General features: G+C 49.1%; 1 protein-coding gene across 1 annotated transcript in view; it reads right to left on the bottom strand.

Moving 5' to 3' along the window:
* TNRC18 (trinucleotide repeat containing 18) overlaps nucleotides 1-23,942 on the bottom strand; it is a 55,125-nt gene that overhangs the window by 5,475 nt on the left and 25,708 nt on the right. Inside the window, 16 exon segments of the mRNA XM_050317544.1 lie at nucleotides 98-262; nucleotides 540-656; nucleotides 1,557-1,665; nucleotides 2,047-2,122; nucleotides 2,402-2,519; nucleotides 2,970-3,111; nucleotides 3,936-4,100; nucleotides 4,865-5,307; nucleotides 7,203-7,442; nucleotides 14,550-14,825; nucleotides 17,383-17,746; nucleotides 18,781-18,955; nucleotides 20,794-20,922; nucleotides 21,414-21,550; nucleotides 22,172-22,347; nucleotides 22,983-23,930. Coding sequence (XP_050173501.1) covers nucleotides 98-262; nucleotides 540-656; nucleotides 1,557-1,665; nucleotides 2,047-2,122; nucleotides 2,402-2,519; nucleotides 2,970-3,111; nucleotides 3,936-4,100; nucleotides 4,865-5,307; nucleotides 7,203-7,442; nucleotides 14,550-14,825; nucleotides 17,383-17,746; nucleotides 18,781-18,955; nucleotides 20,794-20,922; nucleotides 21,414-21,550; nucleotides 22,172-22,347; nucleotides 22,983-23,930 — 3,780 coding nt within the window.

Here is a 23,942-nt window from a genome sequence, read left to right as displayed (position 1 = left end):
GTCTCAAACTGCAGATCTCCTGCTCTAATTTGGGGAGAGCAGTAGGAACTGTGCAAGGATTCCCTACACTCCAGGTCTGGCAGTGGTGACAACCTACCAGCTTTTGCCTTGACGCTTGGCTTTCTCCCTCGCCCTTTGCCCTTTGACACAGGCTCCTCTGACCCCAGTGCAGCTCCTTCTTTTCCTTCTCCAGTGTCTTTGCTGGATTTACGGCTACGGCGCTTGGTGCTGGGCACCAAAAGGGCAGGGGAAGGTTCAGCACCTGCAACAGGTCAAAGTGATGGTCAAATACAGTCAAACAACACATAAAACAGAGATGTGATTCAGGGAAAGTATCCCAGCTGATTCTGCAATAGGGACTAGGCCTTTTTCCCGGTGGGTTATATCCCACCCCAGCTCTGTGTGTCCGTAATTGATGGTCCAATCTTTGTGACTGAAAGTCTGTGAACTACTCCCAAAATCTGAGAGGCAACTGGCCTGAAACTCCCTACATTTCACAGTGGGAAGTACCTTGCAAAAAACTGAATGGCAAAACTCACACTGGATCTTGTAGTCAGGCGGGAGAAGCCGGATGTGAGACAGTGGGATGCGTCCCGTGTCCCCGTCATCAAACTCTACTGTGATAAGATCACCATCCTCCTCCAGATCCAGGGTTCCTGTGGGATGGGGGAGCAGAAAGTGGGATTAGGAACAAACACTAGAGTACAAATCCCTTGTAAGGCAAGTGGGGACGGGAGAAAGACAGGGATCCTGCAGTAGCTCCAAAGCATCCTTTGCTAGGCTGTGCAGGGAGGGCACAGAAGGCTCACTCTGCAATGGAAAAGTCCCTGATAATACTAAACCAGCACACCCAGTGCGAAATTCCCCAGGCAGCAGCACTCCTCCAGAACATAACAACCATTCCAGTTTGACTCTCCACCTCCTTCCACTATTTCCTTCTGTTCTTGCAGAAATTCACTTCCCTGTTTTCATTGCAGTATCTCCTTTTTTTTTTTACCTGCAATTTGTAACTACTCTCAGCAATCACAAACTGTTGCTATTTCACCTTCTCCAAGAGCAATAAGTTGTGTTCCCACCCTCTCTTCTTGCATCAGCATTACTGGTCTATAACTCACAAGTAATTCTTCCCTTGCACACATGCAGGGTGACCAAGGGCCCAAAAGCAAGACCAGCCATGATAGAATTGCCCAGAGCATTCACTGGCTTTTTAATGGCAGGAGTTGATGCATCAGAAGCGAAGCTGTGAGTGTCCAGGTCACTTGGAAACCTCCACAACCTCAGAAATCATTGGTGCCTGGAGTCAATTCTGACTTTCTAAAATGTATTGAATTTCCCTGATATTTTTAAGCTCCTAAATTGCTCAGATCTCTTCCTGAACCAACAGGATGTCACTAAATCAGCATCATGGATAAACTGGGCATGATCTGGAGGAGAGGAATGGCCCAGGCTCTGACCTCCAGGACACTCATAGCAGAGCTCAGGCCTTCTCCAGACAAGCCTGACATCCCTCAGGACACACAGGACCGAGACATCCTGGGTTCACCACATGGCCTTACCTCGGACAACTGTCCCTGGGTAGAGGCAGCGGTACTGCTGGCTCCAGTAGGCTGCAATCCTCGTGCCCTCGGGCAGGAACCGCACTGAAGGGGGTTTCACATCGATGATCTGCTCAGGACAAGAGAAAGGCAATTATTGACATTCCCTGCACCAGCACAGACCATCCCACCACACTTGGCATGGAGCAAAGCAGCTCTGGAGAAGGCAAGGGACAGTCTCCCTGCTGGGAAGCCTCCTGTCTGCTCACAGAGCAGGGTGAAGGACTATCCCTGCTGGAATAGAGCAGCAGTGCCCAATGCCAAAGGGGGAGTTTGGCCATGGGGCAGCAAGCAGACCAAGGGGAGCTCTGCCCACACTGGCCCCAGAGGTAGGAGCAGGGCATCCCTGCAGCTCCAGCTGGGGAAGGGAAGGAGGAGGTTTCCAGCTTGCCTGCTCCAACCCAAAACAGGGCTCAGGCACCAAGGTCAGGCACTCTCTGGCCTCACATACCGCTTCCTGCAAGAGCTGCTCCAGGCAGTAAATGTGGGGACGGTTTCCCCTCTCGCCTTCCACCACCACACGGTATCTGAAACACACAGGCCCAGTCAGACACAGCGCGTGGGACACACCACCCCAACCAGTAACAGCTCCCTCTGAGCCCCACCACCAGTTTAGCTCAGGGCATTTAACGAGAGGTTAAGTGGATTTTCCTCAGCGCTGATACACCAGAGTGAACTCTCCTTCCCTCCCTCCCTGCCAGACTCTGTCAGTCTATGGGCAGCCAGTTCTACACAACCCCCAAATGGATCCCTGCAGCAGCTTTGTCCAGCAAATCCCAGGTGGATACAGCAGTCCCTCAACTCACATGTCAGGTGAATGCACCGTCTTGACATGCCCAGCATAGAGCAGCTTGTCATCCATGGGGATGAGGACACGCAGACCATCTTTCAGCTCATCCTTGTCAATGATGCAGGAGCGAGGAGCTGTGAGGTGTTGGAGCAAGATGGGGATTAGAGAGCACCATACATGGAAAAGGGACAGCAAAGGGAGCTGCATCACACTCACAGCATCACCCTCCCCTAGGAAAAAGGCCAGTAAGCAGAAAGGGCTCTCTGTCTCTCTGGTTAGCTCCTGGCAGAGGTAACACAAAATTAATAATAAATGATAAATCCCCCCCATTAGTAATAACAACATACCAATAAATAAAAATAGGGCAACTTGGAGACTGGGCTTCAACTACATGTCAGGGTGGGCCACTCTGACAAAGCTTGCTTTTAACTGAAGTGACTGAAAAAGTGGTATCTCCACGCCAAGGACTCATATCTTTGGATGAGGAACACGTGAAAGCAGCACAGTCCTCCTCTGAGCAGCCCTGAGAAAGCTGCCCATCCCCTCTACCTGTACAATCAGCCCCCAGCCCCTCCTGCCCTCACCTGGTGTGGGTGGTCGCTCGACCAACATGCTCAGTGGGATGTTCTCGTCCTCTGAGAAGCTGCTGTCTTGGTTGGGTTCAAAATCCTCCTCTGCTGCCATGCTCTCCATGAGCTTGCTGACAGCTCCTCCTTTCCCTCGGTTCTGCAGGAGAGCAAGCAGTACATCAGCACATCAGCAGCACAGGCAACAGTCTGATCCCATCTCACCTTCCTCCAGCAACAAATAAACTGAGGGTATCGGGACAAACTCGTCTCCATCCTCAACAATGTTAATCACCCAGAGAGCTGGGTGAACCCAAGATTTTTGCAGGGTTTATCCCCAAGCACCACTGACAGCTGACCAAAATTCCCCACATGCTCATTCCTGGAGGTTAGGAGAGATGCTGTGGAGCAGACAGCTGCAGCTTTGCTCTGCATTCACCATCTCTGCACAGTGTTCCCGACCCCTCTGCCTTAGGTGAACAGGTACCAGGCACTGTTCCTATTTCCCCTCAAATCTCTACGATCTGTTTCTTGCTGTTACACGCAGACCTTAAGTGTTACACTCAGAAATGGTGTGAGAAGATGAAGCAATGTGTGTTATGGGAGATGACAGGCTACAGCAGAGAAGCAGAAACCAGCTGTGACACAGTGCTGAGCAAGGCAACTCCATCACCATCTCCTTGATCCTGGCTATCCGTGAAAGCTCTCCGTGAAAGCTCTCCCTCCACCCTGTGGCAGCCTGAGAGAAAATCCTGCCTGCTCGCTAATTTGGGGGATGAAGGCGAACGAACGCCAGATGGTAGCAGCAGGTACTACCTGAGAGCCTGCCTTGGATTTTAGGCTTCTCAAACCAGCCTTTTGCCTGTAACACACCCAGCAAAACCTGCGCATCTGTTTTCCCTCCCTCACAATGCAACAGCTCAGGAAAGAGCAGGGCTCTGCCAGCCACCCTCCAGCTCACCCACACTGGAACCAGTCCCTCACCTCTTTTTTCACCTCCTTGGCTTTCACTTTGGCTTTGCTCTTCTTGGTGGAGCCCAGGGCATTTGCCAGGCTGACACGAACATCAGATGGGGAGCTAGGGATGCCAGGAGGAGACATGGAGGAGGAGGAGGAGCAGCAGGGTGTTTCCTTCCCCTTCTTCCGTTGCTAAAAATAAAAAGAAAACACTTCCATCAGTTAAGAGAGAATTGATAAAGATCTGGGACCAGGGAGAGGAGAAAGGTGGAGCAAAGCAGGCTGTGCATAGGTAGTATGATGTTCAGCCACCAGTTAGTTCACTGATCACATCACATGTCCCATCTCTGTTTTCTGGCTTCACACACTTTGGGAAGAGCTTTTCATTTACCCTGGAGAGCAAATCCTGACCATCGAATCTTCCTCTGAAGAGTTCCAAGGAGATCCCAATTGGTCTCATGTCACAATTAACTTGTCTAACTCTTCCCATCAGCACTGCTCCAGAACACTCTCTGAATGGGAGCCAGAGGGAGCTGAGCTTTCAAGTGAGATGAAGATCCAGGAACCCAGGGATCACTGCCACTCCCAGCCAGGGACAGCCCCCAGAAGTCACAAGATAAAAGGTGAACACCCTTAAAGGCCAGCACAGGGGACACAGCTCAGCAAGTGAATAAAGTCATGGGGAGAGTGGGAGGACTGTTCACTCTGGCCAACCTAAACAGGTTGGATTTGGGACATGGAGGGTGTGACACAACAGGTTTTTACTCCCTGCAAGTCAGATCCAAGTCTGACAGATCCTCTAGGTGTATGTGGGGCTGGCAGGGGTGACAAGGGGCAGCCAAACAGCTGCTGAGACAGGACTCAACTCTTCTCTGCCCTAGTGCAGTTAACTGCCCTCCCCACACCCTCACTCTCACCCAAGGGTCCCACACCCATTTTGCCAGCACATTCCTCACCTTGCTTAGCTCCTTTCTCTCCTTCCCCTTGCTGCCCTCCTTTTTGGGGCTCATGGGTGCCCCCTTGCCACAGCGCCCAGGTTTGGAGACAGGGGTGGAGCTGGCAGGGGCCGCAGACGTCAGCATGGCCGAGGACGTGGTGGCATCGTGGAGGAAGATCCGCTCGCTCCGGCGCCGGTTCCACAGGTCATCGTCGCTGGCCTCCAGCCCAAACTCAAAGCTCAAGTCCTTGGGGGATTTGAATTTCTTCAGTTTGCGGCCTTTCTCAGCCCCAAGCTTGGCTTTGTCAGCGCTCCCAGATCCGGAGTCGAGGCTGCTGGGGGCCTGGCTTGGTGGGATGCTGCTTGAGTCCAGTGGTCCCTTCTTTCCCCGCAGCAGCCCTGAAGGCGACTTCTTCCTGATCTTGATCTCACTCTCCGAGTCGGTGTACTCAAACTCTGTCCCTAGGTGCAAAGGATTTAACCATCAGTCAAAGCCCTGGCTGAGCCAAGAGAGGACACATCCTGCTGGAAGCTTTTGGGCTCCCATTAAGAGATGCTGTGCCTGTTCAACAGAGTCCTTGCTTGTTCCCCTTTCCAATTCCCCACATCCCCTCAGATCTGAATTTCTGCCCCATAAAACACTGATTTCCCTGGAAGTAAAGTCTTCCCTGCTCCAAAGAAGAGTCCAGCATGGTTCAGCATGTTGCCTGCTTCCATTTTCTCCTTTGTCCCACAGTCAAAACCCTGCTGGAAAGCTCTTACTAGAACAGATACTCTAACTTGTGCCCATCCTCAAAAAGGAGCTGCTCCACTGAAGCCAAGCACGAATCCCACAAGCTGAGCCTCCCACCCCTCCCAGTGGGAGTCCTCTCCAGTTTCACCTTTGTTTCAGGAGAACAATCTCTTTTAACAAATGGAATAAACCCATATTTCAAGTTTATTTTTTCCCATTGGCCAACAGACACCACAGATCTTTTTACTGGCTCAAGTAATCACCTTAAAGTCAAGAGAGGTAAATGATCTTTTGTCTGTGGCAAATGGAAATCCCCTCACGTTGGCCTCTGCTCAGCCCCACGGGCACAGCAGTACCCAGGGGCCTCAAATACTGCAGTAATGCCAAGATGTTCCCCACCTTCAGTGTGTTCCCCTGAACCCCATAAAGGAAAGCAAAATCATGTTTCCAGGGGCAGAAGGGAAACTGAGGCAGCACCTACACACCCATGGGCAGGAGGCAGGCAAACGACATTCATGTGGGAAAATGAAAATGTACATGGCACAAGCAAGGACAGCACCTTCTCTCAGTCCTTCTCTCCCAAACCCACTTTCCTGGGTAAACTCAGTCTGTAGGAACCTGCTCTCATCTTCTAAGCAAACCTCTTTCCCTGAGACAGCCCCAGCATGAACAGGAAAAGAGCCAGCCTGTCAAAACCAAAGCTGGCAAAGCTCAAAATAAAAAACCCACTGGAAATTAAAACACTCCTCCTCTCTCACTACCACATGAGGTAATTTCGAGATGCTTCCAGTTTCAAGGAGGGCAGGTTACAAGACAATAAATTCTTAACAGAGGCTGTTGGAACAACTTGGCAAAAGCCTAATATAGCATGGAAACAGTGCTAAAACAAGCCAGGCTCCCGAGGAGGACATAATTTTCCATTCTGAAGTATGCTATAAATTCCATTATCACTTAATAAATATTAATAGCGAATTTATAAATGGAACCCATATAGATCTGTCTGACCGGGAACAATGTCACCAATGGGCACTTGTGCAGCAGGGCATGGGGAGGGGAAGAAATGAAACTCCCAGCACGTTGAAACTGAGACAGAGACAGGACAGAAACCCAGGGTCTGGCACTGCAAACACATGAGCAGAGGAAGGAACGCTTGTTTCAGGTCTTGTTGGCTGGTTTCTGTAAGGAAGCTGATGGGATGGGGTGACTGAAAGAGTTTTTTCTTCTGTTTGAGTGTCTCTGCTTCTCTTGGGTATCCAAGATCAGCTGCATTTAGCACATGCTTCCTTCCCTAAAATGTAACAGCACTTCATTGCCTTCTGCACTTTGTCCAGGGGGATGCAGCATCCCACTGCTTGCCTTTGAGGATTTTCTAGGTAGGAAAAGAAGAAGTTGACAAATCCACAAGCAACTGTCCCTAGGGAAGCCACACCTGCAGCTGCTAAACCTGGTTCTTGTTTTCCTGCCAGGCCGTTTTCCCCACCTTCAGCATCAGGACCAAGCAGTCAAAGCAAAACAAAGGGCAACTCAGAGTCTGGGTTAACAACCTGCTCTGCTGCAGCACAGCTGGGGCCCCCCAAACCTTCCACCTTGGCCCCGTGGCACCAACCCAAGCCACGCAACTCACCCATCAGGCTCTGCCGCTCCTCCTTCTTCTTCGCCTTCTGCTTGGCCTCCAGCTGGACGATGGAAAGCGGAGGGGGCACGATGGGGCTGGGCAAGGCGCTGGCAGCAAACCTGGCCAGAAGGCCCAGGCCGCTCTCATCGAGGGCAGGCGATGACAGCCTGTCTGTGCCGTCCGTGCCATAGTCCTCTGCCTCCTCCTCTTCCTCCTCGTCGTCCTCCTCCTCCTCCTCCGAGCTCGAATCTGGCACGCAGAAAAGAGGGAGCCCGTTACAAATCTCACGGAGTTGCGCATCACCCACATTCCCAAACCGAGCCACGACTCTCCTGCTGCTCTGTGCTCACCTAAGTAGCACTGAGCCACCCAGGACTGAGCCAGAAGACACTGGCCATGGACACACACGTGTCCTTGCGGCCACAGAGCCGGTGCCACCTGCCTGCCACCACCCTGGAAGGACACAGCAATACAGGGTACGGCAAAGAGGACCCACTCAGGGCGGGGGAGGGAAGAGCAGGGTGTTGGCAGATTTGAAAAGGATGCCACGCACCCCTTCCCTGCAGCTTTCAGGAGGAATTAAAAGCTTAATTCCTTTGAAAATCCCAACCTGGGAGCTGTGGGATTCCCCTCCCGCCCACCAGCGCTTCCTCCATAATGAAATCCATTAACGTAATCAGAATCAGAGATCAGCAGGGAAGGGGAATACCAGAGAGCAGCCTGTGCCATGGCGGGAGGCAAGGGGGACAGAGAGAGGAGAAGGGGCAGGAGGCAAAAATGCAGAGAGAGGGGGGAGAGAAATAATAACTTGAAAGCAATGGATTTGGAATGCATAAGGGAGGAAAGTGTAGGCAGTGTTGGAGACAAGGAGGAGTGTTTGAACACTCTGCCTCAAAACTCTCTGTGCCTTTCATTTCCCTTTCTACAGCTCAGCCTAGGGAAGCCCGGCTCAGCACAGGCAGGAAGAGCTGCCCACAGCCAAAATCTAATTCTGGCAGAGAAATCAACCTCGCTGCCTCGGCTGACACTCGCACAGCAGTGGGCTGGGGGTTTCCTCTGTGCTGCATGTACAGCAGGTATTTTGGGGGGAGATGCTCCGAGAGTGGCACCTCTCCCTTCCTTACAGCACTTCCCAAGAGTCTGTCAGCAGCTCACAAAGCAATTAATTTTAACAGCATCTCGTCCAGTTACTGCTGGTGAGCAAGTCACTACACAAATGCACTATACCACACACATACTTATACACACACATATGAGCACACATATATCTATTTATATATATTTATATATTTAACAGGAAAAAGTGGGTCTGGAAAAGATATTTCATTTCTCCTGAAATTGAGGGCTTAAGTAGGATCATTGAGGCTACTGGAAAATTTCCACCACTAGCAGGAGCCCTGCTCTGAGCCCACTCCCCAGCTCCTACCAGCCACTATCCCTGCCTCTAAAATCCAGCCAAATGAGAAACCAGATCCCTTCAAAATGAGCTGGAATGAACATGAAAATCCTTTTCTTTTCACATATGCCCTCTGGGATAGATAAAAACGTCCTCAACACTTGGCTGTTCAGGAAAAAAAAAATACAATAACACAAGTGTTATTTTTCCATGATATTAGAAAGAACAGGAATATCAGAAAACAATGTTCTCATCCTTGTATTTTATCAACTGAGGTAATGGGCTGCTTTTTTTCTTGCTTTTTGGCTTTTTTTTAACAAGGACAGCTTATCTCTGCAGCATACATCAGATAGCCACAGAATGCTAATTTTTAACTGCATAAAAATCCCTTCCCAATTTCAGTTGCTCAGGCTGGTTCCCTGAGATGTAAAAACGCTGCTAAACCTGCAGAAAACACCAAAAAATCCACAGTCCTGCTTAAAAAAGCATTAAAAAGCCCTTGCATAAAAGTCACTGGTAAAAAAAATTTAAAAAATTCTGCAGCAAATTGGGATCAGATTCCTTCCCCTACCAGAAAAGGGGGTACAACTGCTGCTTTCCTACCATGCTTTGCCAAAAAGAAAACGAATTCAGATGAACTTGGCTACTCTGAGATGTGGAAACCACCTGCCTGAGAAGCAGCAAAACCATGTCTGAGTTCAGTGACACACCATGGGGTAGTGAGAGACTCTCCACACATCCCATTTGGCTCTGAAATTCTGCGATTTTTGGTAAAAACAGAAAAAAAAATTAAAAAATCAACCTGTACAGCCTCTAATGCCAGACTTAGACAGCTGGTTGAGGATAGAGTGGCTCGCTGAGCAGCTGGGAAGGAAAACAGGCAAAAAAGAGGGGGAAAGTTTGCAGGAAAATCCCTCGGTGGCCAGTCCAGCCCCCCTGGCTCAGCCAGCAGCACCACTTCAGCACTTCAAGGCTGCATGTGCAAGGGCATAAGGGTGCCCAGCAGCTCCAGGTATTTCAAATGCACTCAGGTAAAATGCATTTAAAAGCCAGGATGAAAGTGGCTCTTACTCACCCTACAGAAAACACACTACACAGTAAATTCCCTGGCGGTTATTCCGACCTCCCTCACACACACGGCACCCCACCATGGAAAGGCAACTGAAGACAGTCCCTTGTCAGCATTTTTACCACAACACTTATATTTTTATCTGCAGGAGATGCAATTTTAACCCCATTTTAACACGTTCTCAGCACAGATCCGTCCTCCTCCGTCTCTCACGGCGAGGACAGATCTTGCTAACCCCACTCTGCATGCACAGCAACAGCCCCTGCTCCGCTTCTTTCTGGTTTTCCGAGGGACAAAAAGCAGCAAATGAAACAAAAAGAAGGCATTTGGGGCTCTGCTCCAAACCCACACGCTTCTAAACTAAGTCCCCAACTTCTGGTCATGGTGGTAAATAAGCTGCTGGTGCTCTCTGGCCATCTGCACAGCTCCTTGGAGAGCCTGTATTTAATGGAAAGCAGGAGTTTTACTCCTACTGTACCCAAACTATGTGTGGGTTTAAAATTAACTATGCACAGATGCCTTTACACAACTGAAGCCTCAATTTTATTTTTTTTTCCTCCTGAAAACTTGCAGCGGGATAAAAATATGTTTAAAAAAATCATTTTTTCCTTCAACAGTAATTCTGTTGACAGTGAGCGAGGGTAAGGGAAAAAAATACTCAAAGTTAAAAATATCTTTTCTAATTGACATTTTTAAGAGCATGTATATGTGTGTATATACCCACACACGCAACCACACGTGTACATACAACTCCACAGCCAAAACAAACAATAAATTAATATTTAAATGCTACTGATGTCAGATAAAACGGAGCCAAAGATTTTTTTTTAATTTATTTTTTTTACCTGCATTAAATTAAACCCCAAACTCAGTTAAAAATACTAAGTTTTCTCATTGATTTTAACAGCTAAGCTGCCGTGGCATGTTACTGAAGGAGAGCAGTAAAAATGCAGATTTGTTAAGGATGAACAGAAATTGGTTAAGCAATTTGGTATTTAGAGACTGATGTATGTAACAAGATGGCTTGAGGGGGGTGTGGAGAGGAAAGGCTGGGGAAGGGAAGGAGTAAAAACACAGACTTAAAAGAGTCATTTCACATTGTAAAAATAAATAGCATGATTTTCTCAAAACACCAAGCAGGCCTACAGCATACAAAGCAGGCTAAGTACAGGCAGACTTTAGACAGCTACTGGGTCATTGACATCTGATTTCTGTGATCTGTCCAAATTCTGAAGGTTACTTATTTTTGAATGTCCAATTTGAGAATGTACCTTTTTTTTTTCTCAAATAAGCCAATTCTCATAATTGAAAGATTCCCCTCCCCCCATATGTGCTGTGCTGTTGACTCCAGAAGTGCTTATTTAAAGGGAAAAAAAAAAAAAAAGAAAAAAATATTACAACTATCACATGGGAATGACTGTGCAGGGAACTGGTTATCCCTCACTGCTTTGTTTTCCATCGGGGTGAAATCATTGTCTAAGCTGGGGAAAGGAGAGCAGGGAAGAAGTTACTAAATTCTTAATGAAAACAGAGTATGGAAGAGAAGGACATATGGGTCTTTGGTTTCAGAAAGCTCAAGGAATTACCTGTCCTGATAGTTTTCAAAGACCCAGGTGGTTTTAGCCCACATTTGCAGTTTTCTCTCCAAGGTCACTGGATTAAAAAGCACAAGCTTTGCCTCTCACGGTAACGTGATGTTTGGTCTGTAGGAAAGCAGCGTGTCCCCACCTCCTCCATCTCCAACCAGATGAAATAAAACAGGTCTTCCTGCAGCTAATCCTACCTCTGACACAGATTCTGGCAGGGCCATGGCCAGGCAATGTCCCTGGTGGTGACACAGTCTGCACCACGGCTCAGAAACCCCCAAGGGCTGCAGCAGAGCCTTTGCATCTTGGACCTATCTGCAAACCCTTCCCTTGGCTGGGCTAAGGGCTTCTCAACAAGAACTTCTGCAAACAGAAGAGCATTTCTGGAGTCCTCAGTCACATGCACACAAGCAAACCCTTCCATGCAAGACTCTTCATGGACAGAGGAAAGTCAAAAAGCGGACAGCGATCATCTTCGAAACTAAAATAACCAAGAGAATGCAAAGAGCTACGTGTCATTATTCATGGAGGCAACATCGAAACGTCTCAGGCTGACAGATGACATAAAGAAAAGTTATTTTGCCTACCTACATAACAATGGTCAAGGTTCAGGTTCATGGCTAGTGACCCTCGCTGAGAAGTGTCTGCCCTACAACCAGCCAACCACTTTGCTTCTTTAGTGCAGCGTGAGAGCAAATGCAAGAGACCGACACAGACATTCAAAGCATCATGGATAGGGGCAGGGGTGAAAGGGTTGGTCAAGCAGCTGCAAGGAGAAAGCGAGCACTTCTAGAAAAGCTGAGGTTATTAATCGGTTTAGTATTCAGGGAAAGCCATTAGAAACCCTATTACCCAAATATCCCTTCAAGAAATGCTTCTGACAAAGAACAACTCCCCAAAAAAAAAACCCAAAAGAAAAAGTCATTTGCAAAAAAACACAAAAAACAAAAACCAAAAATCCCGAATTGTAACCAATAATCCCTCCCTGCCTCCCCCTCCATGCCCACCTCCCACCCCAGGGGGTTTTGCATCTTTGGTTTCCCCACCATTAAATGACACCCCAGAGGGATTTATGATGTGTTTTCCCATTTGTTCCAGATTCCCCAACCTCCTCCCATATCCCCTCCCTTCCCCAGATTTCATCCCATAAAACTGGGATTTTCAATTTCTTTTTTTTTTTTTTTTTTTAATAATAAAGCAGACAGGTTACTTGAAAAATAAGCAAAGGGACAAGTTACCTCTCTGCTTACCTGGAGCAAAACCAAAAGGCAAACCCAAAAAAACCCCAAGAACTTGGCAACTAAATGGGATTGATATCCTCAAAATTTCCAACAGCAGCAAAACAAACAAAGAAAAGATGCAGGAAGGAACAGGGAAGGGAAGAATGGAAGTTAACGCAGACTCTTCATGGAAATGTGGCAATCTCAGCCTTACATAAAATTCACTATCCCCACAACTTTTCGAGTTCTCTGAGGAACAATTTTTTTTTTTTTTAAACTTATATTTCTCTTTTTTGGGTTTTCTTTGAAATGCACTGGTGGGTCCAGCCCAGAGCCACATCAAACCAAATCAATGTTCTGTATCTCTCTGTCGAGTTTGATCTTTTTTTATATATATATTTTTTAGCTTAAATTATCTTTATTTGGAGATTGGGTTCGGAGGGAAGAAAAACCAAACAGGTGCACGAAGGAAATTAACATCAAAAAAACTCAGAAAAGAAAAAAAAAAAAAAAAAAAACACCGAACCAAAACAAAAGACAAACTATCCAGACCCATTTTCAATTAACAGCCCTGAGCAGTGTGAAACACTAAAAGGCTTTTGCTGAGCTACATCCAGCTCTGCCATGTAACTTAGATGATAACAACTGGGGATGCTCTTGCTTAGCATTCAGCCCAGCCGAGCTACTTTCTTTTGGGAGCTGAGGGCTCATTAAAATGACCTTTCCCCATGATTATTATTTAATGAGTGCGCTCTAAAACAGAAACCCCTTGTGTCTCTGGAGGAAAAGTCTCAAGTAATCTCTTTTCCCACTGAAGTACTAATGACAGGCTGACAAAAAAAAAAAAAAAAGCTGCAAGAAAAAAAACTGGGGTGAGGGTGAAGGAGGGAAACTGCAGAGTCAAATTTAATGCAGTAATTGCCACATCCTTGAACACCGTGGGTTACGTCTGGGCATCTGAAAAAAAAATTTACCACCCAAAAAGAGACACAAAAACTCAACGTATAGGTTTTAAAAAGTTAAAAAAAAAAATAATCTGATTGGTAAATACACCCAGGCCCCCCCTGCAGCAGCAAGGAGCAAGTTCCTCCATGTTTTATCTGCCTGTCTCGAGAGAGTCTATCAGGAAACAAACTGAAAAAGATAAAACCAAAAATGGGTGAACAAAATAAAAATTAAATTAAAAGGGTTGGGGGGAAGGGGAGGGGAAGCCTAGGCTTTATCTGGACAAAGGCAGCAGGGATATTTGAATAATAGAGAGTACCCCAGACTAGGTTAATTCCAGTTCTACTGATGGGGAGTGGGAGCAGGAGGGGGATGCAGAGCAGGATGGAGTGAAGCGGCAACCTAATCGCCTGATAAGAGACACAGCAAGAGAGACAAGGTACACAGGTTTAGTTAAAAATGAACTCGGTATGTTTAATAAAGCTTGGTATACCAAATTGCAGTACAAACATCAAGTCACACGGCCACACAACAGTATCCCGGTATTAAAAAAATAAAGCAAAAAAACAGGGGAGAAAAAGAAAGAAAAAAGTGGGGGGAAAAAGACAAAGGGGGAGGAAAAAACAGGGGGTAAAAAAAAGAAAAGGGGTGAGGGAAGACAAAGGGGGAGTAAAAAAAAGGGGGAGGGGAAAAGGAAAGTAATTTAAAAAAACCCTTTCAAACCTTGACAAGGCTCATGCCAAAATAAAATAATAAGAATAAAAATAATAATAATAGTAATAATAATAATAATAATATAATGGTGGTGGTGGCAGCAAGGAAGGAAGTGAGGGTAAAACTGAAGGGAGGAAGGGAACAGGAAAGCAGGGAGAGGTGGACACTAAAACCCAGTCGGTATAAAAGCTCTAAAAGAGCCAGCCAGTAAAAATATCACAATGATACAGGTACAAAAAGGATAAAAAATAACCGTGGGGTGATAAAGCAGGCTACGCTGCCAAGGACAAAGATGGCCGCCCTGGCTCCGACCATCAAAATGGCTGACCCCGGCCCACAGGCCCCTCACTGCCTCGCCCCCGCCCCGCTCCCACACGGCCACGGCAGGGGGTGCGTTTGGGGGTGCGTTTGCTATAAACTAATAACCTTGATCGAACGAGTCCTCCGAGGAGTCGCTGAAGGAAGATCCCGCCTCGGTTTCCCGCAGCAGCAGGCAGAAGGGCTGCTTCCGCCCCGCCGCCGCCTTCGGCTTCAGCGGTCGCCCGGCCGCCGCACTGCGCGGGGCCGCCTTGGGGCCGCCACCCGCCCGGCCGCCCTTCCGGGCCGTCGTGCTGTACAGACCGGGCGGTCGTGGTTTGGGCGCGGACGGGGGCTGTGCTGGCCACTCGTCCCTCAGGGATCCCTCCTCCTCCGAGTCCGTATCTGTGGTCAAAGCGGGTGGGAAGAGCGTTACATCACAGAATGGGGGTTTGGGGGTTTTGGGTGGGTTTGGGAGAGCTTTGGTGTCATTTCTTTGTGAAGATGCTCTAAATGAGGAGGTGAAGGAGCCTACAGGAGGGGCTGTGTGCTGCCACTGTCCACTCCTGCCCACTCCATCACAAACCTCGTGCTCAACAAGTAGGTGCTGAATAAACAAAGAAATTCACATTTCCCTCTTTCCATCAGAAATGGACACTCTCCACCTTGGCCAAACACCTCCTGTCCTCCCTTAAGACAAGATCCAAGGAGTGTTACTATCTCAGCAGCAGAAAACTGAGGCAGACACTTCTTCTATGACGATGTCCACTGAAAGCGCACCAACATCAACAACTGAAGCACCAATGTGATTTAGTCTTCACCATGGTGATACGCAACACTCTTGACCTAAATCTCCTTTTCTACATGAACCAGCTCTCTGAGGGTTTTCAACAGAGGCAGCACATGTAACTCCAAATGTCTGACTCCAAACACACCACCACAGACACCGAAACAGGGCAGGGACCAAGCAGCTCCTCTGTCTGCGAACTGTGGCTTTACAAAGCTGCTAAGCCTCGTGGGCGGTGAAAAGTCACCAGCAGTCCTCTCTGGCATCTGATGAGTGGAACAGGAAACATATGGTCCCCCTGGACACAATAGAAGTGGGTATAAATTGTCCCCTCCTCGCTTGTGAACACACCATCGGCTCCACAACATTACAAACACTGTGGTGGGGACTGTTCCAGCCTGTGAGCAGCAGCAGATGCTCTCCAGTGTTAGCTCACATCAGGCATCACTCCCTAACTCCACTGCATTGGGTTGCAGAGAGGAAGAAACACGGTATGGCAAGTTTAGGAGGCCCAAAGCCCAAATATGCAAATTATTTTGGACACCTGACTTTTAAAATTTGTGGGAATACGATGCTCAGCTCTCCCTTTGGATCTATGCCCAAAGTTTTCAGGACTCCAGCTACAAAATCAAGACGTTACGAGGCTGAAGGACTTGGCGCCAGTCCCGCTTCTCCTCCTCCACATGAGCAGCCCACCAGTCATGGGAGGTGCTGCCATATGCTCAACCTGCCTCCCCAAATTCACCATGCCTGAGTGACCAAATGACAGGCTGAAGGCCTTTCCTTGAACCCGCACACAGATGAAAAACCACGCACCAAAGCTGAGCCATTTCCTCAGAGCTGAGTCTCTTGTGGCAAAGAGGCCCAAGTCCTACACTGGAACACTCACTGGACAGTGGTCAGATAGAAGCTCTCTTAGGTCTGGGTGGGAGCTTTTGTTCATGAAACCACAGTACCAAGTGCAAGGGCACTGTAAAAGCTCCCTCTGCCACGAGCCAAAGCTTTTAGTTCCAGCAACAGCCCATGCCTCCTCCTCCCATTAGCTCCAGAGATCCCAGTTTAGGAGCCATGTGTCTGTCCTTGGGGGGTGAAGCACATTCAAGAACAGAACTGCTGGGTAGTGTGCACAGCACGATCAGCCAAAAGCTGTGTTCAAGTCCAGTGGGCACAATGGCTCTTATTTTGCCATGTAAATGGCTAATTTCATGCCAAACATTTGTTCCGTTGCAGAATCGCTAGTTCATCTTCCCCGTTAGTGAGATTTCTAAACTGGTGTTGCACCGAGAGATGTATTTGTTACGCACACAAACACCCCATAAAGGTTCTAACACGGTTTTAAATAGCCGCAAGCAAAGGAAAAGATGCGTGTGCAAGTGAGCTGAGATCATTACACAACCGGGTCTCAGACCATAAACTCTGCCCTGATGTCTGCCTGAGTTGTTAAAGACTCTCCTTCCTTTGGTTCTACTGTTTTCCCGACACTACTGGCAATTTCGATTTTTCCTTCTGTACCAGGGGTTGGTTGCTGGAACCTTTACCTCAGGTGCACTTTGGGTTCAGAAATAGCAATCACCACACAGGATGTGGGGTGGGGACAATCACTAATGAGACAGATGGGAAGGCTGAGCACAGTCAGCCAGGAACCAAAACACGACACTGAAGGGCAGGAGGATGCTCAGGAACATCAGTGCCACTGGCAGGCTTTGCCGTTCCAATGGACTCCATGGTATAATCCTAAAGCCAACCCTACTGCACTCAACAAGGACTTCAAAAGCCAACTCTTAACCATCTCTGGAGCAGAGGCTCTGAGTGTTTGTCTGACAGGTAGAAGGAGGGGTCTACTCCCACCAAAAGCAAGAATTTTTGTGGGTCCAATCAGGTTGAACTGGGTCAACTTCTTTTTGGAAGTGTTTTCCCCCACTGATGATGAAAACAAAACAGGTCAGGAAGAGAAACACTGATATTGGCTACCTCCTGCACAGCAAGGTGGGTGGACAGCCCATGCTGACCCCAAAGATGCAGCAGCATTGATTAGCCAGGGAAGAAGTCACTTTTCACTCGTGAGTAGAAACAGACCCATCTCAAGACCCCTTCCAAGAGGCCAGAAACCCCCACCAAACCCCCCACAACACATTTAGAAGAGATAGGAGAAGAGATAAATGATGGGTTACTTACTATAGGAGTAGCTGCTAACTTCAGATATTGCTGGTGAATGGGAAACCTTGAGCTGATTTTTGACTTTTAACCCCACCTCCATCTTCTTCATTTTGGCAGCCACTTTGTTTTTACCTTCCTTGGTGGTTTTCAGTGACAGGCCCAGGTTCTTGGCCAGGCTCTTCTTCTCCTCCTTGCTTGGCAGAGCCTCGTGGGGTGGGAGGTACCTACTGCCACCTCCACTAGTTTTTGTCTTTCCCACAGAGCTGTCAGCAAACTTGAAGGGGGATTTGAGTTTGTCTTGTTTGGTGAGTGACAGGGCCTTGTCAAGCTTGCTGGCCAGCTGCTCCTGATCTGATGGCACCTTCTTCTTTTTGATCTTTAACTGCCAAGGTGAAAGGAAGAGACCAGGTGAACACAGAGTAGATATCATGGCAGGTCTGAGGGATTTTACTAGCCCTCATAACAGCCTCAAACACCCTAGTTAATAAAGGCTCAAGATGATAGTCTTAGGTCCCAGTTGCCATAACCCACCATAGTGCTAAGTAGGAAAAAGAAGAAGATGTCAGCAAACAGTACAGCTTTCCTCTTACTGAGCACTACAAAATCACAAGGTTAACTTAGAAAAACTGAATGTTCTTCCAAAAGAAACATGTTCATAGAACAAGACGTTTTGGAGTTCTTTTTCCTCGACACCTGTTTTTCAGGATATGTTTGGGTTGGTTTTACAACCTTTTCTCTGAATCATAAGGATTAAAAATCTTCTTTACCCAAAACCCCAGCCAAATAAATACGGATTTCCACATAATAACCAGCTCCAGAGGCTAGGATGCCAAAAAGACCCAAATATTTCACAGCTAGAGCATCAGCACTGCTGCGTTACAGCCAGGACTGTTACACCCTTTTCAGTATTTTTTTGCTTCTTGAAAAAAGTAAATACACTTTACATGTGCTATAGCCAGATAACAGCAGCTCTAACTCAGTACTTTGCCTGTGCACATTTTGGATTTCATCAGCAGCTTAAAGCTCCAGTAAATCTCTCATTGCCTTAACAGGAGCAGAAGAAAACCCTGCATTTAAAACAGCAAGGCTGTGCTCCCTTTCCTCCCTCCCTCCACTACCTTGACAGGCAAAGAGGTAACACCAGCCCTGCTCTGGATTCAGAGCTGGTGCAGCACTGCAATGCTCTGGCTGGCTCGAAGGCACCTGACTCTGCTGCCTACCAAAGAGGTTCAACCTCTGACAGCCAGCGTTAGCCCCTCCACTGCACAGGCCGCTCATGAGCAGCATCTAAACCCATGTGAACTGAAAGCAGACACTGGAAGATCAGGAGGAGTTATCCTACAAGCCAACACTAGCAAAGCAGGAGCGAGATCGGCTTTTGGCCCATGGCTCCACCTTCCCCACCAGGGCACTGACCTCATTTGAGAAGCTGGGAGCCGCATCATGCTCTTCCCAGCTCTGGTTCCTCCCTTTCATCTTGCCACTGCTGCTCTCCACATCCTCGTCCTCCTCCGGGAGGGCCCCTTTGTGCCTCTTCTTCATGCCCTCGCCAGTCTCAGAGTCTTCAGAGAGCAACAAGGACTTGCTCAGTCTGGAAGCCAAGTACAGCATGGGTCAAGGTGGGAGGTTTTCCTCCCTGTGAACCCCACCGAGCTCAAAAGTGAGGTTAAGTGCCTCCTAGAACACTGGGGATCCTCAGCGGGAGCCAAGTCCAGCAGTTTGGACAAGGTTTTCCACCGAACAGGAGAGCCAGGGAGCCCTTCTTGCACACTCTTGGCCACCAGCACAGACGAGAGTGCCTGAAATCAGAGACCTGCAAAGCGGTCTCTGAAAGGAAATACTTGGTGGTAACAGCCACCAAAAAGTGCCTGATTTGGTACAGAGCAGCAACAGGAAGGACAGACAACTGAGCTGGTCCTGAAGGTCTTTCCCCACTTCTATTTCCATGGCCTCTGTAGGTGCAGAGAGAGACTCCTAAGGCCCAGGGAGGTGCCTCGCTGCCCAGGCACTTGCTTTGGTTGCTGGGGTATGAGCAAGAAGGTGGCAAGGAGCTGTCACGTGGGGTGAGACTGAGGGACAAGGGCACTGCAGGGACTGGCTCACTCTGAGTGACTACAAGCCTGGACCCTCTGCAAGAGGCATTTGCGATCTGTGACACTGGACTTGCTTTGGGATTTGGGGGAAAAGAAGAGGGTAAATAAATAAGAAAATAAAATAAAAAATAAAGTAGGTGAGACTATAAGCACATTTCGTACTCCCCAGCCATCTCCAGTAACTATCAAGTGGATGATCAGTCAACACCTCAAGACCCCTACCGAGCCTCCATTAACAGCTCTCATATGCCGCCTCCTTCACACTAAACCTGCTGGTTGTACCACCACCACCACCAAAGCCACTGACACAGGGCAGCCTTCTCAGCTTCCACACATTTTCCCTCCTGTCCATCCTCTCTGCTGACCTCCACAGACAGCTAAACCAACACCTCAGGCCCTGGACGCTCGCTGAGGGTGCACCTCCATCTCCCACGCCAGCCTGCTCAAGCACTCCTGCGACGTGGGGACATGCACACACACCATCACACACGCACAAATGCACAACTCCAGCCACCTCTGGATGCCTCCAGCCTGTCCAGCCACCCATACACAAAGAACAAAACACAGAGCCACCGAGAGGACAGATTTTCAGAAGCGCTGGTCAGTGGGAGCTGGGCACCTGAATCTAATTTTTAGTCTTGAAAGGACATTTGCAAAAATAGAGAGCACAAAGGAAGGCAGCTTGGAGGTGCCTTCCCACTGAAGAGGCCTGGCCATCTATGGATGGTTAGATGGTCAGCAGTGGTGGGATCCAGGCATCCAAACAAGGGCAGCTGGACTTGCAAAAGACAAAAAAAGCAGAAGAGAGAATTATCTAGAATCTTGAAAGAGAGGTCAGGTGAAACCAACTCCCACTGATTCAGGGAACAGAGAGGAAGACAGAAGAAACACAGCAGAAAGGTGCTACCGAGTAGATAACCTGGAACAGCCCTGCTCTTATCGTTTTTGACATCAACATCCCCGCGATTAGTTCTACAGCACCTGCTTGCACCATCTGCTCCCCTGAAAACACACGAGGACACACTCCCTGACACCACCAGCTCACCTACAGGTCCCTACCCAGCCAGCTGCTCCGCATCACCTCACCAATGCTCAACTGCCTGTCCTGCTTGCAGCCAACACCACAGACACGTGGTCTACCTGCGGGGAGGGAGGACGCTGGCACCGTATTCCCACTGTCAGGACACACTCACGTTCGAGGCACACGCTTCCACAACACCGCTGCAGCCAGCGACCGGCCACGGCGAGCCCCCGCCGCGGCCGAGATGCTCTCCCCAAGTAAGACCCTGGTGCAGCGACCCTGCCATTTTCCCGTCTTCCCCAATTCCAGCCTTACTTTCCACTCTTGCTGTCACTCTTCCCTCTCTCCTTAATGGGTGACAGAGCGCTTGATCCAAGTTTCCTCTTCCTGGGCCTTCCAGGGCCTCTTCTCGCCAAGCTTCTACTTTTCTCGTCATGCTTTTCCCTTTAAAAAAACCACACGCTTCACTGTTAACCAAGGCAACAAAAAAAAAACTAAAAAAAAAAAACCAACCAAAAAAAAAACGGCAAAGGAAAAAAAAAAGCAAAAGCAAACTTTGCAACCAAAAAGCAAAACGAACAGGGAAAAAAAAAATTAAAGAAAAGAAATCCAAAAAGAAGAAAAAGGGAAAATAATTAAAAGAAAGCAAGCAAGAACGGGAGCCAACCCAGAACCTTTGCCTGCCACCAAACTGCTAAACTGAGCTGCTGAAGCCAAGGTTGTCTCTAACACAGTCTCCCAGCTGCATTCACCAGTTACCAGGTTGTCGTGTCACATAGCCTAGGAGTGTGCTGTGCAAAGCTCTGGCGGGATGTACCAGGAGGAGAGGAGAGGAGACAGGGAGGGATGGAGGGCTGTTTCCTCTCCCGGACCAAAAGGCAGTGGAAGTGCCCAGCTGGAAAAAAACGAGACCAAGTGAGCAGCCTGCGACTTACTCGGAGTCCCTGCGGCGCTGCAGCTTCACCAGCTCCCGCTGCTTCTCCTTGTAGCGCCGCTGCAGCTCCGCCAGCCTCATCCTGTAGTCCAGCTCCATCGCGTCCATGTTCTCGATGGCCGATTTGATGGAGTACATCTAAGGTGAGGAGGCAAGAGGGGGCGAGAGGGTCAGACACGTCCAGGTGGTGCCCACTGGGTGCCTTTGCAACGGCCAAGGCGTGCAGGCTGGCAGAAAGCCCTTGGTGCTGACAGGGGAGCAGAGACCCCTTGCCCACAAGCACAGCCCCAGAGCAAACCCACCAAGCAAAGATGTTCTGTGGCTTATGCATGGGATGGCATCAGCTTTAGAGGGACTGCAACCCTGGGAAAGAACCTGCAGGATAAAATTCAGCCATGGAGTCTCTTTTCCCTTGTTAAAAAAGACAGATCACAATATATCCTATCTTGCAACACTTACTTGCTGGGTACAAAATAATTTGTTAGGCTCTCTCAAGGGGAAGAGTCAGCAAAGAAAAAATCAAGGAAAAACCCTCCTGACACTGTATTTATTGTTGCCAAAACAGTAACACATGAGTTCCTCTGGCTTTGTATTTACAAACGCCACTTCTAGGGCTGCCCAGGAACATGAGGGGAGCGCCGGCTCGCTCTGCTGAATGCAGACAGGAGCACGAGCCCCCCAGACTGGGGCTGCGACAGTGAGTTGTGGGACTGGATGCACTGGAGCTTTTCAGGCTCAGCCACGCTAAGAGCTACTTACTGGTTCATCTTTCTTCTGCATCCAGCTGTACTTTTTGTTGGGATTCAGCTCTCGAGGCAGCCGGATGGTTTTCAGACTTTCCATAAAGGGGGTGGAAAGTACTTCCATGAGCATGTGGGTGCTGGCAGCCAGCAAACTCTCCAGTGTTGGCCGGACAGGAAAACTCTCTGGACCTGCTGGGAAGGACAGAAAAAAGAAGTTACAGAGATTCACATTCCAAGACTGCTTCTCCAACAGGCACGAGGAGAGGCTGATGGTCCTTTCTGGGCCATGGCTGCTTAAGGAGCCTCCCAGCCACCCTTAGCCCCCACTTGAGACCTCCTGTTGTATCCAGCCATGGTGCAAGTGGCAGTTCCCATCATGTCTCACCTCAGGAAGTTACTGGAAGGTGAGATTCCTTTCAGGACCTGCCAAGCTCTTGGAAAGTGTCATCTGGAGCTACTGGGGCCTCTTGTGCCAAACCCCAACAGACTGTAGACTCAGTGCCTGCCAGAAGGGTGTTACCCTGGCAGCCCCCGGCAACTGGGGCTTCGTTTCCGCTACGCACACCACAAACTGTCTAGACATGGCGAGAGCCTTTGGAAGGGGAGAGCAGCACAAAAGCCACACGTAGCTCAGCCTACTGCAACAAAAACCCTGCTCCAACTCCATCCGAAGTACCAGCCACTCCTGCAAGTCAGGGCAATGCTCTCCTTGCTGCCTGGTTGAGGTTGCAAGAGATCCCACCTTGCCTGCACGGAGAGCACAGGGACCATACGCTGGGAGACCCACCCTGGCCCAAAGCTTACCAGACTCCACACTCAAAACTTACTTTGCATTTCTTGCTTCCGTTTTTCCAGCTCCATCTCTGCAATTTCACTCAGCAAAGTGATCCCTTGCAGGAAGGAGTGCTCCAGGGTCTGGTCAGTTAACACCTCCACCTTCATCTGGGATGGAGTGACAGCGGTGGTAGTCAACAAGGAACATGCCTGAGGCATTTCTGTAGCAGCCACCAAAGCATTCATCCCAGCCAGCGGGTCACCCGGCTTGATGTCCAGATCTGGGATTTGGCAAGAGATTGCCTCTTCTGTATAGGAAGGGATCTCTGGCCCCTGCTCCCCCTCCTCAGGGGGCAGGCTGGGAAACTCCCTCCCCCGGGGCACATCGGCGCTCTGCAGATCCATGGCTACAGAGGCCTCCTCCCGCTGGGGGGTCAAATCCATCTCCGGTGGCTCGTTCTCCGCATGCACGAGCAAGCCATCATAGTCCATGTGCATGGAACAGGGTTCTGCTCCACTCCCGGTCTCTGCCTCAGCCTCTGCTTCTGCAGGACAGGCCACAACCTGGTAAGGAGGTGGGCAGCTCTCGAGGTCTTCCTGGTCCTGCTCCATAGCACCCAGGGTTTCCCCCTGATGTAACAGGAGATTGCAATTGTCCACGTTCTGCACTGGGACGGCTGCGGAGGCGGTGATGTTCAGAGTCCCCATGTCCTGCTCACAGATGCCTTCTTGGCTTTCCTCCATCTGCACCTCTGATTTCACCCTCTCTTCCAAGGATTCCTCTTCTGCTGCTGCTTGGATGGGCTCTAGGATTTTGGACGGAGACAGGTGGATGGGCTTGACCTCTGAGGAAAGCTCCATGTGCTCAGACCCTTCAGCAGGCAGCGGGACGTCAGGAGCCAGGCCATCTGCATCAGATGCTGGGGCAGGCTGGATGAGGTAGGGATAGTGTCTTCCAAAGGAGGGAGGCAGGGACTGGAATGGATATCCAGGGGGGATCTCTGCAAGATACC

This window comes from Myiozetetes cayanensis, unplaced genomic scaffold, assembly GCF_022539395.1.
Source record: "Myiozetetes cayanensis isolate MyiCay16 unplaced genomic scaffold, myiCay2020 scf20-37, whole genome shotgun sequence".
NCBI lineage: Eukaryota > Metazoa > Chordata > Aves > Passeriformes > Tyrannidae > Myiozetetes > Myiozetetes cayanensis.
The sequence above is the reverse complement of the archived record's forward strand: the minus strand, read 5'-3'. Positions and strand labels throughout refer to the sequence as shown.